This window comes from Vicia villosa, linkage group LG1 (assembly GCF_029867415.1).
Source record: "Vicia villosa cultivar HV-30 ecotype Madison, WI linkage group LG1, Vvil1.0, whole genome shotgun sequence".
In the NCBI taxonomy this organism is placed as follows: domain Eukaryota; kingdom Viridiplantae; phylum Streptophyta; class Magnoliopsida; order Fabales; family Fabaceae; genus Vicia; species Vicia villosa.
The window spans coordinates 125,140,181-125,155,984 of record NC_081180.1 but is presented as its reverse complement, the minus strand read 5'-3'; the positions used below and the strand labels follow the sequence as shown (position 1 = coordinate 125,155,984).

The 15,804-nt window shown below is 33.5% G+C and overlaps 1 protein-coding gene across 3 annotated transcripts; it reads right to left on the bottom strand.

Moving 5' to 3' along the window:
• Positions 1–4,635: 4,635 nt before the first annotated feature.
• Positions 4,636–14,370, bottom strand: LOC131644106 (uncharacterized). Of its 3 annotated transcripts, none has more exons than XM_058914502.1 (10): positions 14,219–14,370; positions 12,852–12,922; positions 7,545–7,696; positions 7,104–7,461; positions 6,764–7,011; positions 6,463–6,675; positions 6,282–6,374; positions 6,107–6,208; positions 4,947–5,267; positions 4,636–4,869 (listed from the first exon to the last, which is right to left on the bottom strand). In XM_058914502.1, exons 3-10 carry the CDS (start codon positions 7,674–7,676, stop codon positions 4,783–4,785), a joined length of 1,554 nt encoding a protein of 517 aa, XP_058770485.1. In that variant the 5' UTR covers positions 7,677–7,696; positions 12,852–12,922; positions 14,219–14,370; the 3' UTR covers positions 4,636–4,782. The 3 variants fall into 3 exon arrangements, with proteins under 3 accessions (XP_058770485.1, XP_058770486.1, XP_058770484.1); XM_058914503.1 differs by having other exon boundaries at positions 7,104–7,452; XM_058914501.1 differs by lacking the exons at positions 4,636–4,869; positions 4,947–5,267; positions 6,107–6,208; ... (3 more) ...; positions 7,104–7,461; positions 7,545–7,696 and adding exons at positions 7,843–8,586; positions 8,671–8,776; positions 8,857–9,174; positions 9,259–11,592.
• Positions 14,371–15,804: the final 1,434 nt, after the last annotated feature.

The following is a 15,804-nucleotide window of genomic DNA, read 5'->3' as shown; positions in this document are numbered from 1 at the left end:
ATGAGACTGAGCATATCCATTCAATCTATAGAAAAGGGGTCTTATATGTCCATATCTCCTTTGTCTCTATTAGGTTTGTCTTCATCTTTGTTATTGGTCTAGGGGCTAATGTCTGACACATTGAATTAAACAGTTGTCCTCAATCTTCTGTCCAATCTTCTAAATGCTTTATTGAACATTCTTCCAACAAAAGCTATAACAAATGATAGACTTTCTTTAATATCCTTCTCACTTTGATCTTAATTTTCTTGAGTGTTGGATACAAATGTTACACCGTTGTTCATCTATTTTGATCTACCATTTTTATCCACTTCAAAGGTTTTGAGAGAGTCAATGAGTTCATCTTCCTTCAAGGTGCTAAAATATTGTGCTTCTTCAATAGTTGTTACCTTCATGTCAAACTTCTTAGGCAAAGATTTGAGAACTTTTCTGAGCAACTTCTCTTCAGACATCTTCTCCCCTAAGGCAAATTAAGTGTTGGAAATGTAAGGAAGTCTGATATTAAACTCAAGTATGGGTTCATCTTCCATTATTCTCATATTATAAAACTTGGTAGTGAGGAGCTGCATCCTTGACATATGCACTTTGGATGTGCCTTTATGAGCAGTCTCGAGAATCTCCCAAGCCTCTTTAGCTTTAGTACATGTGTTGATTAGTCTGAGCATATTTTTTCAACACCATTGAATATATTATTTAATGATTTTTCATTTCCCAGAGCTTCATTATCTTCATCTTTGGACTAATCAGCTTCATCCTTCAAACTTTTTGTACCATCTTGAGAAGTAATCACAATATGTTTCCAATCTTTAATCACAACCTTCCAAGTTTTGTTGTCTATGGATTTTAAAAAGGCAACCATCTTAGATTTCCAATAATCATAATTGGTGCCATCCAAAATTGGTGGTCTATTGACACCCCTTCCATCCTTAGTGTTGTCCATTTGAAAAAAAAATATTTTCCCTGGAACACCCCCTAACAGAACATGGTGTGTGCTCTAAAGCTAATTGAAATTATGTTCCTCAGAGGACATATGTTGGACAAAATGTCTGGGACAACTTGTCCAACCCAGATATGTTAGTTTAACTTATACAAGACGATGAAGCAGAAAAGCAATAAAGAACACAATTGTTGTCAACCCAGTTATATGCAAACCACACCTACATCTAGGGGGCATCCAACCCAATAAAGGAAGTCCACTCTTCTATATAATTAGTACAAAGTTTCTTAAATGAAAAATCTCCTTGGTTAATTCCCCTCTTCTTAATTCTACCATAATGCCTTTATATTTAGAACTTCCCTTAAATATGAGAACCCCCTCTCAGTTTCTCTCAATTACTAACCCTAATGATCAACAGCAATAATAAAAGTTATCAATATTGAATTACAACTCAACTAAACAAACAACTACTATGTCTTCTGATATGAATGAAGTAATAGCATGGTGTAAAACTAACACATACAAAAGACTCAAATAAACCTAACACCAAGACAATTAATCCTAGTGTACATACCCTCAAACATGAGGCGAGAGTCTCCTTAAATAGCAATGCAATTTTAGGTTTTCTCTCCTTGAATATTTGATTTGATTTCGACCAAAATTATAGGTGATATTGTTGGACTTGATTTGTTCCACAAAAGTATCCAACAAAAGATATGATTTATTTTAAATTCAAATTCAAATTTAAATCTCCATTTAAATTGATTTTATCTTCAAACAATTGTCAAATAAATTCCATAAACATTGCTAAACAATCTGCAACAAATATGATTCAAACAATAAGAAAATAATGAGCAGAACACCTACAACATTGGTGTGCTGACAAGGGGCAGATGTTGCACACATGTTGGGACAATTGTTATCACATGTATCCTTCTTCACAAAAACATCTTGAACAAACCCTATTGTTTTGCATAATGCACCAAATCCAAAAGGAACAACAAGTGGGTCGGAGTGAACCTGACTTATGATATCCTCTCACGATAGAAGATCAATTAGATCTCGAATCTCAGATACTTGCATGATCCTATGACATGCAGACTAAATAAAGCATTTTTTATGAATTGAATAAGGTTAGAGCCTAGTGAACCCATAGGATAAGGGAACTCCACTGAGATTTAGTATCTCACCTCATTCTCATTGTTTACTTTTAGATAAGCAAGTATTAACGGAAGGGAGAAGAGGTATGGACGAAGGACTTTGAAGACTTTTTTCCTTATTTTAGTTCCACTGTGTATTTGTTTTTATATCACATTGTATTATGAGCATATCATATGTTAAGTATGCAAAATTCTTGTACTCGTGCAATTTTGTATACTGTTAAGTTATGTTTGATACCTGTAATTATATGCCAAATAGTATGATTCTAGACACATATCACTATGTACTCGTGCAATTTTGTATACTGTTAAGTTATTTTCAATACATAATTTTTTTATTAGTATTATATATTATATTATATTATTATTTTTTGGTTTTATATAATATTTATTAGTTTAATTTATTTGTTTTATTTATTATTTCTTATTTCTCAAGTATGTAATATATCATTGTTAATTTTTATAATATTAAATATCATATTTTACATCAAACTTTTTTATTGCGAGCGTATAATATTAATAGAATTTTTACACTATTTTAATTGCTGATCTAAATTAAATTAAATGTAATTGAATCCGGTCAATTCATCTTATTTTTGAAACCGGTCATCTAAATTGAATTGAACCATGTGTACTTATATTTTAGAAATAAATACTTTTTCACCTTAAAATCAATTTACACAGTACTGCAAACACCCCTACATACAAAGATTGCTTTTAGTAGGCCCATTTTTATTTTAGTTTTTTTATATTATTGAAAAACAATAACATGAGTGTATTTTAAAGTATAAAAGTCATGTTTTAGTCTTAGAGAATAGTAATTTTAAAAGAAACACTACATATTTTTTAAAGTGTATTTGGTATCATCATCCTATTTTACATTAGGACTATCATATCCCCTTTCAGATTTCATGGCAATACATGAGCAAGAAAATTAAAGCAATTTTATAGATAGGGAGAAGTCCTTATAAAATAAAATTTTGAATTCAATTTTATTCAAAGTTCATACACGAACAAATACAAAATCTTGTACAAAAACAATTATGTTTTTTTATTAATTCAATCTGTTGGAACATACAAATCAAATTAAGGTTTCTTTAATGGGGAAAATGATCAATTGAAGAAGATGAGGATTAAAGAAAGAAGAGAAATAATAGAGAGAGAGTAATTGAGGGTGAGATAGTGAATTGGCATTAACCACAACATAGGAGTAGTGAGCTCCTTATATAGTACAAGTTACAAAATGATTGGAATGATTTAAAGCACCCTAAAACAAACAGAAAAAACAGTTGGGCTTCAGTGTAACCGGTTACGGCAAACAGCGTAACCGGTTACGCAAACGCAACATCTACAGTAAATCTGTTTTACGGGTTCGTAACCGGTTACGGTAACAGGCGTAACCGGTTACGCCAACTGAAGTGCTAAAAACAGCAGTTTCAACACACCACCTCACTTCAGTTGGTCCAAGTCCACCATGCTCAGCTTCCTTCTCAGCCTCTTGAACACCTCATTGGTCACACCCTTGGTCAATAAGTCAGCTACTTGATCTTCGCTTCGACAATACCCCAATCGTAACTTTCCATCGCTCACTAACTCCCTTAAGTAATGAAACCGCATCTCTATGTGCTTGCTTCTTCCATGTGCAATTGGATTCTTTGCAAGGTTGATCGCGGAGACATTGTCGACAAGGAGAGTAATAGCCTCACCCTCACTACTATTAAGCTCCTTCAATAGATTCATAAGCCACATGGCTTGGCAAGCACACAACGATGCCGCAATATACTCGGCCTCACAAGATGAGAGTGCTACCACCGGTTCCTTTTTCGAACACCAAGAGATTGGAGTTCTACCTAGCATAAAGATGTATCCAGCTGTTGACTTTCCACTACAAGAAAATTTGTTGATTGCGACGGTTATATTTGCAGATTACGACGGTTAAAACTGCCACAATTTATAATCTACGACGGTTATAGTACCGTCGCGGAATTGTGTGTCCCCAACCTATTTCGCGACGGTTGTCAAAACCGTCATACCAACCGTCGCGATAGATCACGACGGGTTATAACTGACTTAAAATAGAGATGGCGACAGTTAAAAACCGTCGTGAATATGCGTTTGATTTTTGTTTTTGTTATGTTCGCGACGGTTTTAAACCGTCGTGAATGTGATATCCTGACAGTTGGTACCGTCGTAATTTGATTTATAAACTTTAGATATAATTTATTTGGCAATGGTTTAAAGCGCCACTAATTGTTTAATTTTTACATTTAACAACAGTTTAAACCATTATTAATTTTTATCTATTGTGTTATATTTCTATAATAATAATTTGTATGTAAATTATTTCTACTAAAATATTTTTAAATTATTTCTACTAAACCATTATTATTATTTTTTTACAATATCTATATTATAATATTTTTATTTATAGTATTAGTTTTTTATTTTATTTTCTATCACTTTTTAATGTAATGAAATTAATTCCAATAAAAAACATTTAATATGAAATGAGCATCATAATATCAAAATAATGCAAGTTCCATTATCATGTAAAATTCGAGTTCCATCATCATATCTTGTAGTACAAAAAACCAAATACATGTCAAATCCTGATCTTATAATAATAAGTATCATTATGCCAAAAAACATAAGAAAGTTCATAGTTTAACTAATTCATAAGAAAGTCTAATTTGTCCTTCTTGTTGATCCATTATCTGCAATACGATAGCTAGACTCAGATGAACGTCTACCATCAGCGGGTGATTCCAATCCCTAAAAAAAATATTAAAAGAATACGCTTTAAAATAATATTCATAAACTTTAACTATAAATGCATCAAAATAATATACCTGTCTTCCACTAGAATTTTGCATTTGCATTAAGAGTTCAATTTCCTTTGTCTTAGCATTGTCCCTTTGTCTTAAGAATGTGATTGCCTCCATCAATTCATCAATTTTTGAATTCTTTTCTTTAAGTGCATTAATTTCTTCTTGCATTTCCTTAATTTTTTCATTTTCTGCAGAAGATGTCGATCTTGTAGATCTATTAATTTGAGATGGCGTAACTCCAAGTCCCATACTACGAACATATCCATGTTGTTCTTTTCCAAATACTTTCTGAAATGCCTCATTTTCAGACACTGAATCCTTAATTGCAGCTTGTAATTTTTCCTGCACATAAAAAAGAGCAAATTGACATATAACCAATAATCACACATATAGTAATAGCTATAAAATAAGAATGCAATAGCTAACTTATAGTAGCAGTTTACTTATATAAAATTGATAAAATTATATATATATATATATATAGTAGCAGTAACGTGATGGTTCATATTAACCTCTACATGGTTCATTCTATTAGCATGAACGTGATGGAAACCGTTATATGAGAGGGCTAGTATACTGTGTTGGTTCATTCAATTAGCATGAACGTGATTGGGCTAGTATACTATGATGGAAACCATTACATAGTTAATTCATTTAGCACAAGGCTAGTTCGATTTAATATATATTGTATATATTACCTGAGTTTATGGTAGATAAGAAATAGTTTGCTGGAAATTTTGAAAGAAGTGTTTCTTTGAGTAAATTGGATAAAAAATGCACACCTCTAAGCAACAACAATGTTTAAGGCAACAATCTTATAGAAACATAGAGCAATGTTTCTACTACTAGTTATCATCATCCACACCAATCATATACATAATGTTGGCAACAGTATCACTTAAAAATAAAGTGGGTGGATTGTCGTAAATCCTACGGCCCTTTCTATAGTTTCTTGAAAATAGAAGTTAAATAGAGACAAAATGTAAGGCTAATTAATTATAATTTAGTATATCTATAACAGAATTTTAACTTAGTAGAAGCATACCAGAGCTATAACTTATTAACCAATTTTCAGACAGGTTCTCCCCACCTCTAAGAGATGCCAAAAGGTTTAATTTTTATTTTTTTCTCAAACCTTAAGGAGACTAACAAATATTTCAAAACAATTAACTTGTACTTACATTATTGTGGTATGCATCTTCATTGACAAAAGACCCGTCAGACTTTTTATGAGAAATTGCATACATTTCTCCTCTGCTGTATGTTCGTCCATCTCTTGATTCCTACAAATAAGAACAAATATTAATTATTTGTACTATCAGGCATACAATCAACAATATATAGATTTAGACATACCAACTCATGTTTCTTCCTTGCAAGGGACTTAGATCCGAGTGTATGCGGAGCCTTCAATTTTGCTCTATTTTGCATATTTTTTTGGGCGACTTTCTACATTGGTAACAAATAAAAACACGCGTTATAGATAGATATAACATACAAACTAGGGAAATCTAATAAATAAAAACACGAATATTACCTGTGTTTTTTCTTTCCGCCTATATTGAACAAAAACAGTCCAATCGTTTTTCAGAATGCCTCTGTCTTTTGGAAAATTTTGAAGATTTTCCTCCAAAGTGAGATCCCAACTATAATATTGGCGAAACAATATAGATCGTCCATCCTTCCATTTCTTTGCAGCAGAAGCAAGTATGAATTCTTTGTCACGCCCATCATCAACAAGAAAATGGAGCTAAAACATAAAAATAAGATTTGTTGACAACAAATAATAATCACCATGAAATTAATTTAAAAAATATGCAATTGTTTATTAATAATACCTTTATCTTTGAATCATAAAATTTTGTTTTTGTATCCGCTGGAATATCCTTCCAACTCTCGAACATTATGGGAAAGTATTTAAACATTCTAATAATTACACCCAAATAATTAGCTAACAAACCAGAAGCCGGTCCTATTGCACAATGATCCTTATCGAATTCAAGAATTATCCATGTTCCATCAGGCTCTGATTTTGCAACTAAGTCTTTCACACATAAGCGTGTGGCTGAAACAGTACCCTCCTCATCTATCACATAAAAAGTAAACAAATTAATTTCATAACTTAACTATGTAAAAATTTTAAATTATTTATAGATACTTTAACCTTAAATTACTTACTAATGATATTTACATCCCAATACACCGATTTAGCCACTTTAACAACATCTCTAGTCCCATCTTTTGCCACAACATCTTCAACCTCATCTCCTACCACAACATCTTCATCCTCATCTCTTACCACATCATCTTCGGTCTCATCTCCTACCATAAAATCTTCATCCTCATTTTCTACCATAATATCTTTTGCAGTTTGGATTGGCGGAGGGGTTATTGCAGTTTGGATTGGCGGAGAAGTTATTGTAGTTTCAATTGGAGGAGGGGTTATTGATGATTTGTGAGTTGTAGTAGAGCGTAGACGCTTTTTGTTTACTTCAAGCTCTCCAGGTTGTACAAACCTCGGACGTCCCTTCAAAGACTAAATAAAATGCATCATTGAGTATCAATCAACAATCAATACAATTAATTTCTATGGAGCAGTATTGAGAATTTATTACTAACCGGTGATGGGTTGGATGAAGACCCAGATGATTTGTGAAGGGATTGAGAGAGATTAGGAAGATTTAAAGCCTCTAGCTTTTTCTTATTCTCCGCAATTCTTTTGAGGCGAATTTTCTCATATGGTGTAGTCATTGTCTCACAACCGACTTCAACTGCAAGTATAAGTATTAAAAGACAAATTCTGGAATAAAACATAGAGTAACATTGTCATCTAATACAATAATCAGGGATAAGTAACAAAAAACATAGAGTAAAAATGTGATTTGATACATTAATTAGGGATAAGCAAAAAAAAGCATAGACTAACAATGTCATCTCATACATTAATCAGGGATAAGCAACAAAAATCATAAGTCTCACACAAGTTACAAACAAACTAGACTTCTTATCAATAAAAAACCATATATTAATTATTGTCATCATTTTCCGATGAAGTTCCAAGATCTTCATTCAAAAAAACTTCTTCCAAATTTTGTGATGGATATGGCTCAATGGGTGTCATAATTTCATCATTTCCACCCATGTCATACAAGTCTCTTGGCTTCAAATGAACAGGTATGCTCCATCCTTGTTCACTTTCATCATCCACATAAAAAACCATCTGAGCTTCTGATGCTTGAATGTATGGCTCATTATCTTCATGTTCCCCAGAATGTAGTAGTCTTGTAAAGTTTATAGAGGTAAAACCCAACTTATCTATCTTAATGCCTCTTGGGTTTATGGTATTAGCCCATTCACATTTAAACATGGGCACTGTGAAGCCGTCATAGGAAAGCACAATAATGTCTATCAATCTTCCATAGTAAGGGACCCCTCCAAATCTCATTTGGGTATCACTATTGCTTGAATAACTTCGTGTCCCAAACATGCCAAAAACTCCACTGTTTTGAGTTTTTAAAAGATTGTCTCGTTCCAATGTTCTAAACTTGAATCCATTGACATTGAACGCGGTAAATCTTTTTACTTTATCAAATGGGCCATGAGCAAGACTAATGAGAACATCTTTATCTGGTCCATGAATGTTGTCAAGATTGTTGCAAATCTATACACAATACAACATCCAATTAGTCTTGTTATTATTAAAAACCAATCCAATACAAACATCTATTTTTGTATGAAAACTCACACGATTGCGGAACCAATGAGCAAACTCTCTATGAACCTTCTTGTCTATCTCAGCAACACTTCTTTGACTGCGCCTCATTTGGTTCTGAGTAATACTTCGGAACTGCCTATTTTATTAATCAATATTAGACGTAAAAAAATCTTAATAATGTAAATGAAACTACTTAAATGGAATAAAACTACTTACTTTAGATAGTCATCAACTATTGGACAATTCGTTAAAACGTGTCTATGAGCTTGCAGCTTTTCAATTGGTGTTAGGGTGTAATAAGAAGATCCACCCACGGGTTTTCCAACTCTAGGAAATAACTCTGCTACACTTGAACTTGTTTGGATATCACCAATAGGGTCATCATCTACACGTCCAGGTTGATTCCATCTAGTCTCAATGTTTTCTAGATATCTTGAACAAAATGTAAGAATCTCTTCAAAACGGTATCCTTCCGCAATAGACCCTTCTGGTTTTGCCTTATTACGTACATGCGATTTAAGTTTTCCCAAGTACCTATTATTGAACCACAATAGTATCGGTTAAAAAAACTTTCTACTTTCTTAGTTAGTAACATTAGAATAAAATCACATAATTTACCTTTCAATAGGATACATCCATCGATAATGAACAGGACCTCCAAGTTTAACTTCTTCAACAAGGTGAACAACCAAGTGGATCATAACTGTGAAAAACGAGGGAGGAAATAACATTTCCATGTGGCATAAAGTGAGGACAATTTGGTTTTGCAATTTTTCCAAGTCTTCAATTTTCAATACCTTGGCACATAATTGTCTAAAGAATGAGCACAACTCAATCAATACTGATGAAATCTCATGAGGTAATGTTGTGCGAATGGCTAATGGTAGAAGTTGTTCCATTAATATATGACAATCATGACTCTTCATCATTCCATTCACCTTGAGATTTACTAAGTCAATGCATCTAGAAATGTTGCTTGAATAACCATCAGGCACCCTAATATTCTTTAAAGTTGTTAAAAAATTCCTTTTATCTTTACCTGTTAAACTAAAGGCTGCCGGAGAAATTCTACCATTTTCATCAGGCCAAAGATCAGGTCTTATGCCCATATTTTCAAGGTCTTCTCGAGCTTTATAATGGTCTTTACTCTTTTGCCTATCATTTAGTAAAGTAAATAGGACATTATCGCACACATTTTTCTCAATATGCATCGGATCAAGATTATGGCGCAAAAGATTATCCTTCCAATACGGAAGTTCAAAAAATATGCTTTTCTTTTTCCATTGTTGAGGATAACCTTGTGTAGTGTCACATTGTGTACTATCACCTTCTATAGGTTGTCCCTCACGTGTTCTTTTTACCGATTTTTCTTTCACTGGTTTTTTACCATAGACCACTTCAACATCTTTAACCTGTTCAAAAACTTCATGTCCAGATAATGTTCTCGGTGGACTCCGCATTTCTTGTTCACCATTAAAGCGGATCTTGTTCAATCTAAACCTATGTCTCCGGTCAAGGAAACGACGATGACCCATAAAACACCATTTACGGCTAGCTTGAAGACGAACAGGTGTAGTTTGAAAGTTACACGATGGGCAAGCAAGTCCTGTGTATGTGTTCCACCCAGAAAGTGCACCCAAGCCTGGAAAGTCACTAATCGTCCACATCAAATTTGCATGCAACTTGAACATCTCTTTCTTGAAAGAATCGTATGTATCCACTCCATTTGTCCATAACTCCTTCAGCTCTTTGACTAAGGGTTGTAAGTAGACATCAATATTATTTCCTGGTGCTTCTTTACCGGGAATTATCATAGACATTATAAATGATGTCTGCTTCATGCAAACCCAGGGCGGAGTGTTATATGGAATGAGAACCACTGGCCAAATACTATTGTTTGTACTCATCACACCAAAAGGATTAAAACCATCACTAGCCAATGCAAGACGCACATTTCGCGGATCTGATGAAAACCAAGTATGTGTCAAGTCAAATTTCTTCCAAGCTTCTGAATCTCTAGGATGCCTCAAAATTCCATCATTGTTAGTATCTGTTGCATGCCATCTCATATCCTCGGCCGTCTTTGATGACAAAAATAATCTTTGTAATCGAGGTTTTAATGGAAAATAACGAAGAACCTTGGCAGGAATTTTCTTCTTTTTCTTGTTAACAGAGATATCTTCATTTGTTTTCCATTTTGAAGTGTTGCAATTTTTGCAAGTCTCCCTTTCTTCATCTTCTCCCCAATAAAGCATACAATTGTTTGGACATGCCGGTATCTTTACATAATTCAAACCAAGTTTTGTGATTGATTTTTTGGCTTCATAGAACGAACTTGGAATGTTTGCATATTCAAATGCATCTTTTATTAACTCTAAAATCATTGTCATTGACTTCTCACTCAATCCACATAAACACTTTATATGGTACAACTTAACCAAAAAAGATAGTCTTGAATATCGTCTACACCCTTCATATAAAGGTTGTTCTCCTTCTCTAGCCAATTCATAGTACTCCTTGGCTTCATTTCTTTCCTGAGTTGCACTTGGCATCATATAATCTTCTTGGTCAATCTCCAAACTTGACGCAGATGGTATTTCATTAGCATTATTCCTATCAACTCCAAACGCATCGTTGATCATGTTCTGAATGTGATCTTCGACAATGATAGTATCTTCAACAATATTTGTAGTACTAGGGGAGATAGTACTAGGTAGTACAAAGGACTCTCCATGATGAGTCCACATGGTGTATCCCTTCGGAAATGGTGACCACATTAAGTGGTCAAACATGTCACTCCTACTCTTTGATTTTCGGAAACCGCAGCGTTTACAAGGGCATATGACTACGTCATTTTCTTTTGCACCTTTAAATGCAAAATCAATAAATTCTTGTATCCCTTGCTGATACGCTTTTGATGATTGTGGCTTCGTAATCCATGACTTATCCATTCTTCGAAAAAAAATATAGATATTATATTATATGTTCAAGAGCCCTAATATTATTTAATAAAAAATAAATCGCCTCATATTTAGAGAACATAGAAAAAAAAACTGTGAGTATTACCAGTAAACAAACACAATAAAATAAATCACCACATATTTTCTCATGGTATTAGGTACAGGAAGTGTTAAAAATCCTAAACCATAATTATAATCTTAATAGTCACTCTAAATCAAAATAGAAACAATCTTAGTGCATAAGTAACAAAATGACAGCTTTAAATACAACTCCAAAAGAAACTAAAATACCAAGTTTTAAAATACTCATTTTAGGAGAGTGGAATGCATGCGCCCTAAAATCTTCATAATATCTTAAAGTTGACTAGTTTAGTATTGCATAAAATCAAAATTTGATATCAAAACAGGAATGAATTTTCACAATGTTCATGGTTGTAATCAAACAGGAACGTGTCTTAAACAACCCATAAAATAATGAATAATACATAATTTCTTCATGTATAAATAAACACTAAAATAAAGGATAGTTAAACTTAAAATAATGTAAAAAAAGACACACATTTTAATTAATAGATCTGCATATCTCAATTGCCACGCATGCTTAATAATTAGACTTCTACATAGTTTACTAATTTTTATCCTCACTTAGTGAAGTCCAACCTCAAATAATCAAAACAATTGTTAACAACTTAGTTGATAATCTTACTAATATGTCATTAGACTTTGTCAAATACTTTCCTTCTAGCATTGTATTTAGCATAAGAAGAAACCATGCATATCTACATTTGTAACACTCAAACCAAGTATCTAGAGTTGGAATTAGTTTTACCGACTAAATTTTCAATCCAGGAAAAAAACAATAACAAACAGGACTAAAACTCAATTTCTTTTTTCATAAAGATATCACTTCTATATAGCTTATATATATATATATATATATATATATATATATATATATATATATATATATATATATATATATATATATATATATATATATATATATATATATATATATATATATATATATATATATATGTAAACATTAATATGCTCAAGTTCTTAAAATTAATAAAGGTAAGAAAATGGAACATCTTAGTTAGTCCCAAAGAGAATAGTTAGCCCCAAAGAAAAAATTACACATATATCAAGCACTAAACCATGGTTAAGACAGTGAAAGCAATTTCATTCCATAGCATGAAATTACAAAATGATTTAGTCAAAAGAAGGGAATGAAGAAATCAAACAAACCTAATATTCAGCAACCAGGAATAGTGATTTCTATAGATACTCAATGTATTTTTCACTGAGATACAATTAATCTGCAAGAAAGTACAGAAGAAAATGAATCATTTGGAATAAAGAAACACCTTCAATATTTAATAAAAACCAACTACAAAATAAAGCTAGATCAAACACAATCACAGGGTGCCCATTTGGAATCTCTAAAAACTTAAAACTACAAAAGCAACTGCAAATTTATAACCAAACACAATCATATAAAGCAACTGCAACTTTTCACAAACAATCTATAAACAAAATTAAGTGAAACAAACAAGCATAGTTTCAAATAAGACTAATTTATGAAACTGTTTGACAGAAACACTAAATTGATCGAAGGTTTTTAATTATAGAAACTACATTTATCAAATTCCAGTCCCCTTACTAAATCGTACATCAAATTTTTGTATTAAGAGTTTGTTACAGAATTGATGTATTAGGAGTTTGTTACATAAAGTTGCAGAGCCAGTAGTTAGTAGTTACCATTATATTTGGAGTTTGTTACATGATTGATGTTTATACAAAAGAACTTACACAGTATAAGTCCTTTATTGAACAAGCACTTGTTAAACGGCTTTTGTTATAGCTTTTCTTACAAGTAGATTATTGGCTTCATATTCCATTGAAGTCAATTAGTAGACACTGAACAAATGAGTTGTTACTATTTGATAGCTTTTGTTTGGAGAAAACATACATTGTTCTTAAAATAATTTTTAAATTTAATCTTGTTTTTCAAAACATAAGCTAACAGACCCTTACTTTGTAGGTTCCAGTGCATTAAAAGTCCCAAATTTGTAGCAGAGCATTGGGTGAAGTTCGGTAGTAAAGCGTTTACAAGAAAATAAGAGGCATAAACCTATTTTGTAGTTAACATCCTGATTTTAATCGTAAAATGCCGTAACTTTGCAACTAGACTTTCCCTCGGCAATTAAAAGTATAGGCATAAACCTATTTTGGTGGAATAAGGGGGAATAGCTCCTTTCAATAGTTGAATGGTATATTCTACGAACTAATTGAAATACAGTACTATTATAGTAAAAATAATCTAAAAAGTTGTTATACTACAATAGCTACTAAAGAATGTGGGGCACGTTTTATGTTCTCTACACCAGAAGAACAACAGATTAGAGATAACCTAAAAAAATCACGAAAATCAATAAACCCTAAAACAACAAATTAGAAAACCCAACATCAGTTCAATCTACAGAAACTCAAAATTAACAAAATCAAAGAGCTAAACCCTAAGATTCAAGTGAAACTTCAATGCTGAATCCATGTTAAAGAATGGGAGAGATATGTGAAGATGAGAACAACAAAAAGTGTTACAGATAACTTACAAGTTTGAAGATAGAGAAATTTGAAGATCTGGACGCTGGAGGCACAAGAGAATGAATCGCTCGTTGCTTTGTTTCTGTGTGAAGATAACTTACAAGTTTGAAGACAAAGAAAACGTGAAATAAAACCTAATGTTAGTATGCGCGGGTGAATTTTTTAGGGGGTACGGCGGGTGAAGTTACCGTCGTGCCCTTTGAGAATATTTTTCAGATTTTTGTGGGAAACGAAAGGTTTTGAGGGCGACGGGTGATTTACCGTCGTGGAATGAAATTTAGGGCGGTTAATTTTACCGTCGTGACATAGCTTTTTGTGGGAAACTCACATGATGAAAGGTTAAAGGGGGCGACAGTTATTTTACCGTCGTAACATCAATTTTAGGGCAGTTAATTTTACCGTCGTGGCATGGATTTTAAGGACGGTTGGTATAAGCTGTCGTGACAACCGTCTCTATAGGAGAATTATGACAGTTATAAGTGACTGTCGCGATTTTTTTGTCGTAATACGCTAATTTTCTTGTAGTGACAAGTTACAAAATGATTGGAATGATTTAAAGCACCCTAAAACAAACAGAAAAAACAGTTGGGCTTCAGTGTAACCGGTTACGGCAAACAGCGTAACCGGTTACGCAAACGCAACATCTACAGTAAATCTGTTTTACGGGTTCGTAACCGGTTACGGTAACAGGCGTAACCGGTTACGCCAACTGAAGTGCTAAAAACAGCAGTTTCAACACACCACCTCACTTCAGTTGGTCCAAGTCCACCATGCTCAGCTTCCTTCTCAGCCTCTTGAACACCTCATTGGTCACACCCTTGGTCAATAAGTCAGCTACTTGATCTTCGCTTCGACAATACCCCAATCGTAACTTTCCATCGCTCACTAACTCCCTTAAGTAATGAAACCGCATCTCTATGTGCTTGCTTCTTCCATGTGCAATTGGATTCTTTGCAAGGTTGATCGCGGAGACATTGTCGACAAGGAGAGTAATAGCCTCACCCTCACTACTATTAAGCTCCTTCAATAGATTCATAAGCCACATGGCTTGGCAAGCACACAACGATGCCGCAATATACTCGGCCTCACAAGATGAGAGTGCTACCACCGGTTCCTTTTTCGAACACCAAGAGATTGGAGTTCTACCTAGCATAAAGATGTATCCAGCTGTTGACTTTCTATCATCCTTATCACCACACCAATTGGAATCGGTGAAACCAAGTAAATCACACTTTCGGCTCGTATCCGATGCCGGAAAGAGAATTCCACAACCAAGAGTCCCTTTAATATATCTAAGGATCCTCTTGACAGCTGCCATATGAGATACCTTTGGTCTCTCCATGAATCTACTCGCAATACCGACACTAAATGCCAAGTCCGGTCGCGTATTGCACAAATACCGCAATGATCCAATCAATCTTCGATATTGAGTTGGATCAACATCTTGCTCATCCTCACTTTTGGACAGCTGTAGCCTTGCTTCACATGGTGTAATGGCAACATTGCAATGTTCCATTTCACACCTCTTCAAGATCTCAAGTGCATACCTCCTTTGGTGCATGAGCAGTCCCGTTTTTGACCTTTGGAACTCTAT

Excerpts from the sequence above, each read along its gene's own strand:
- LOC131644106 (XM_058914501.1), bottom strand. The coding sequence starts at position 11,591 with ATGGATAAGTCATGGATTACGAAGCCACAATCATCAAAAGCGTATCAG. Across the intron at positions 9,175-9,258 it reads TGGATGTATCCTATTGAAAG|GTACTTGGGAAAACTTAAAT; the intron begins GTAAATTATGTG and ends GTTCAATAATAG. Across the intron at positions 8,777-8,856 it reads ATAGTTGATGACTATCTAAA|GCAGTTCCGAAGTATTACTC; the intron begins GTAAGTAGTTTT and ends TTAATAAAATAG.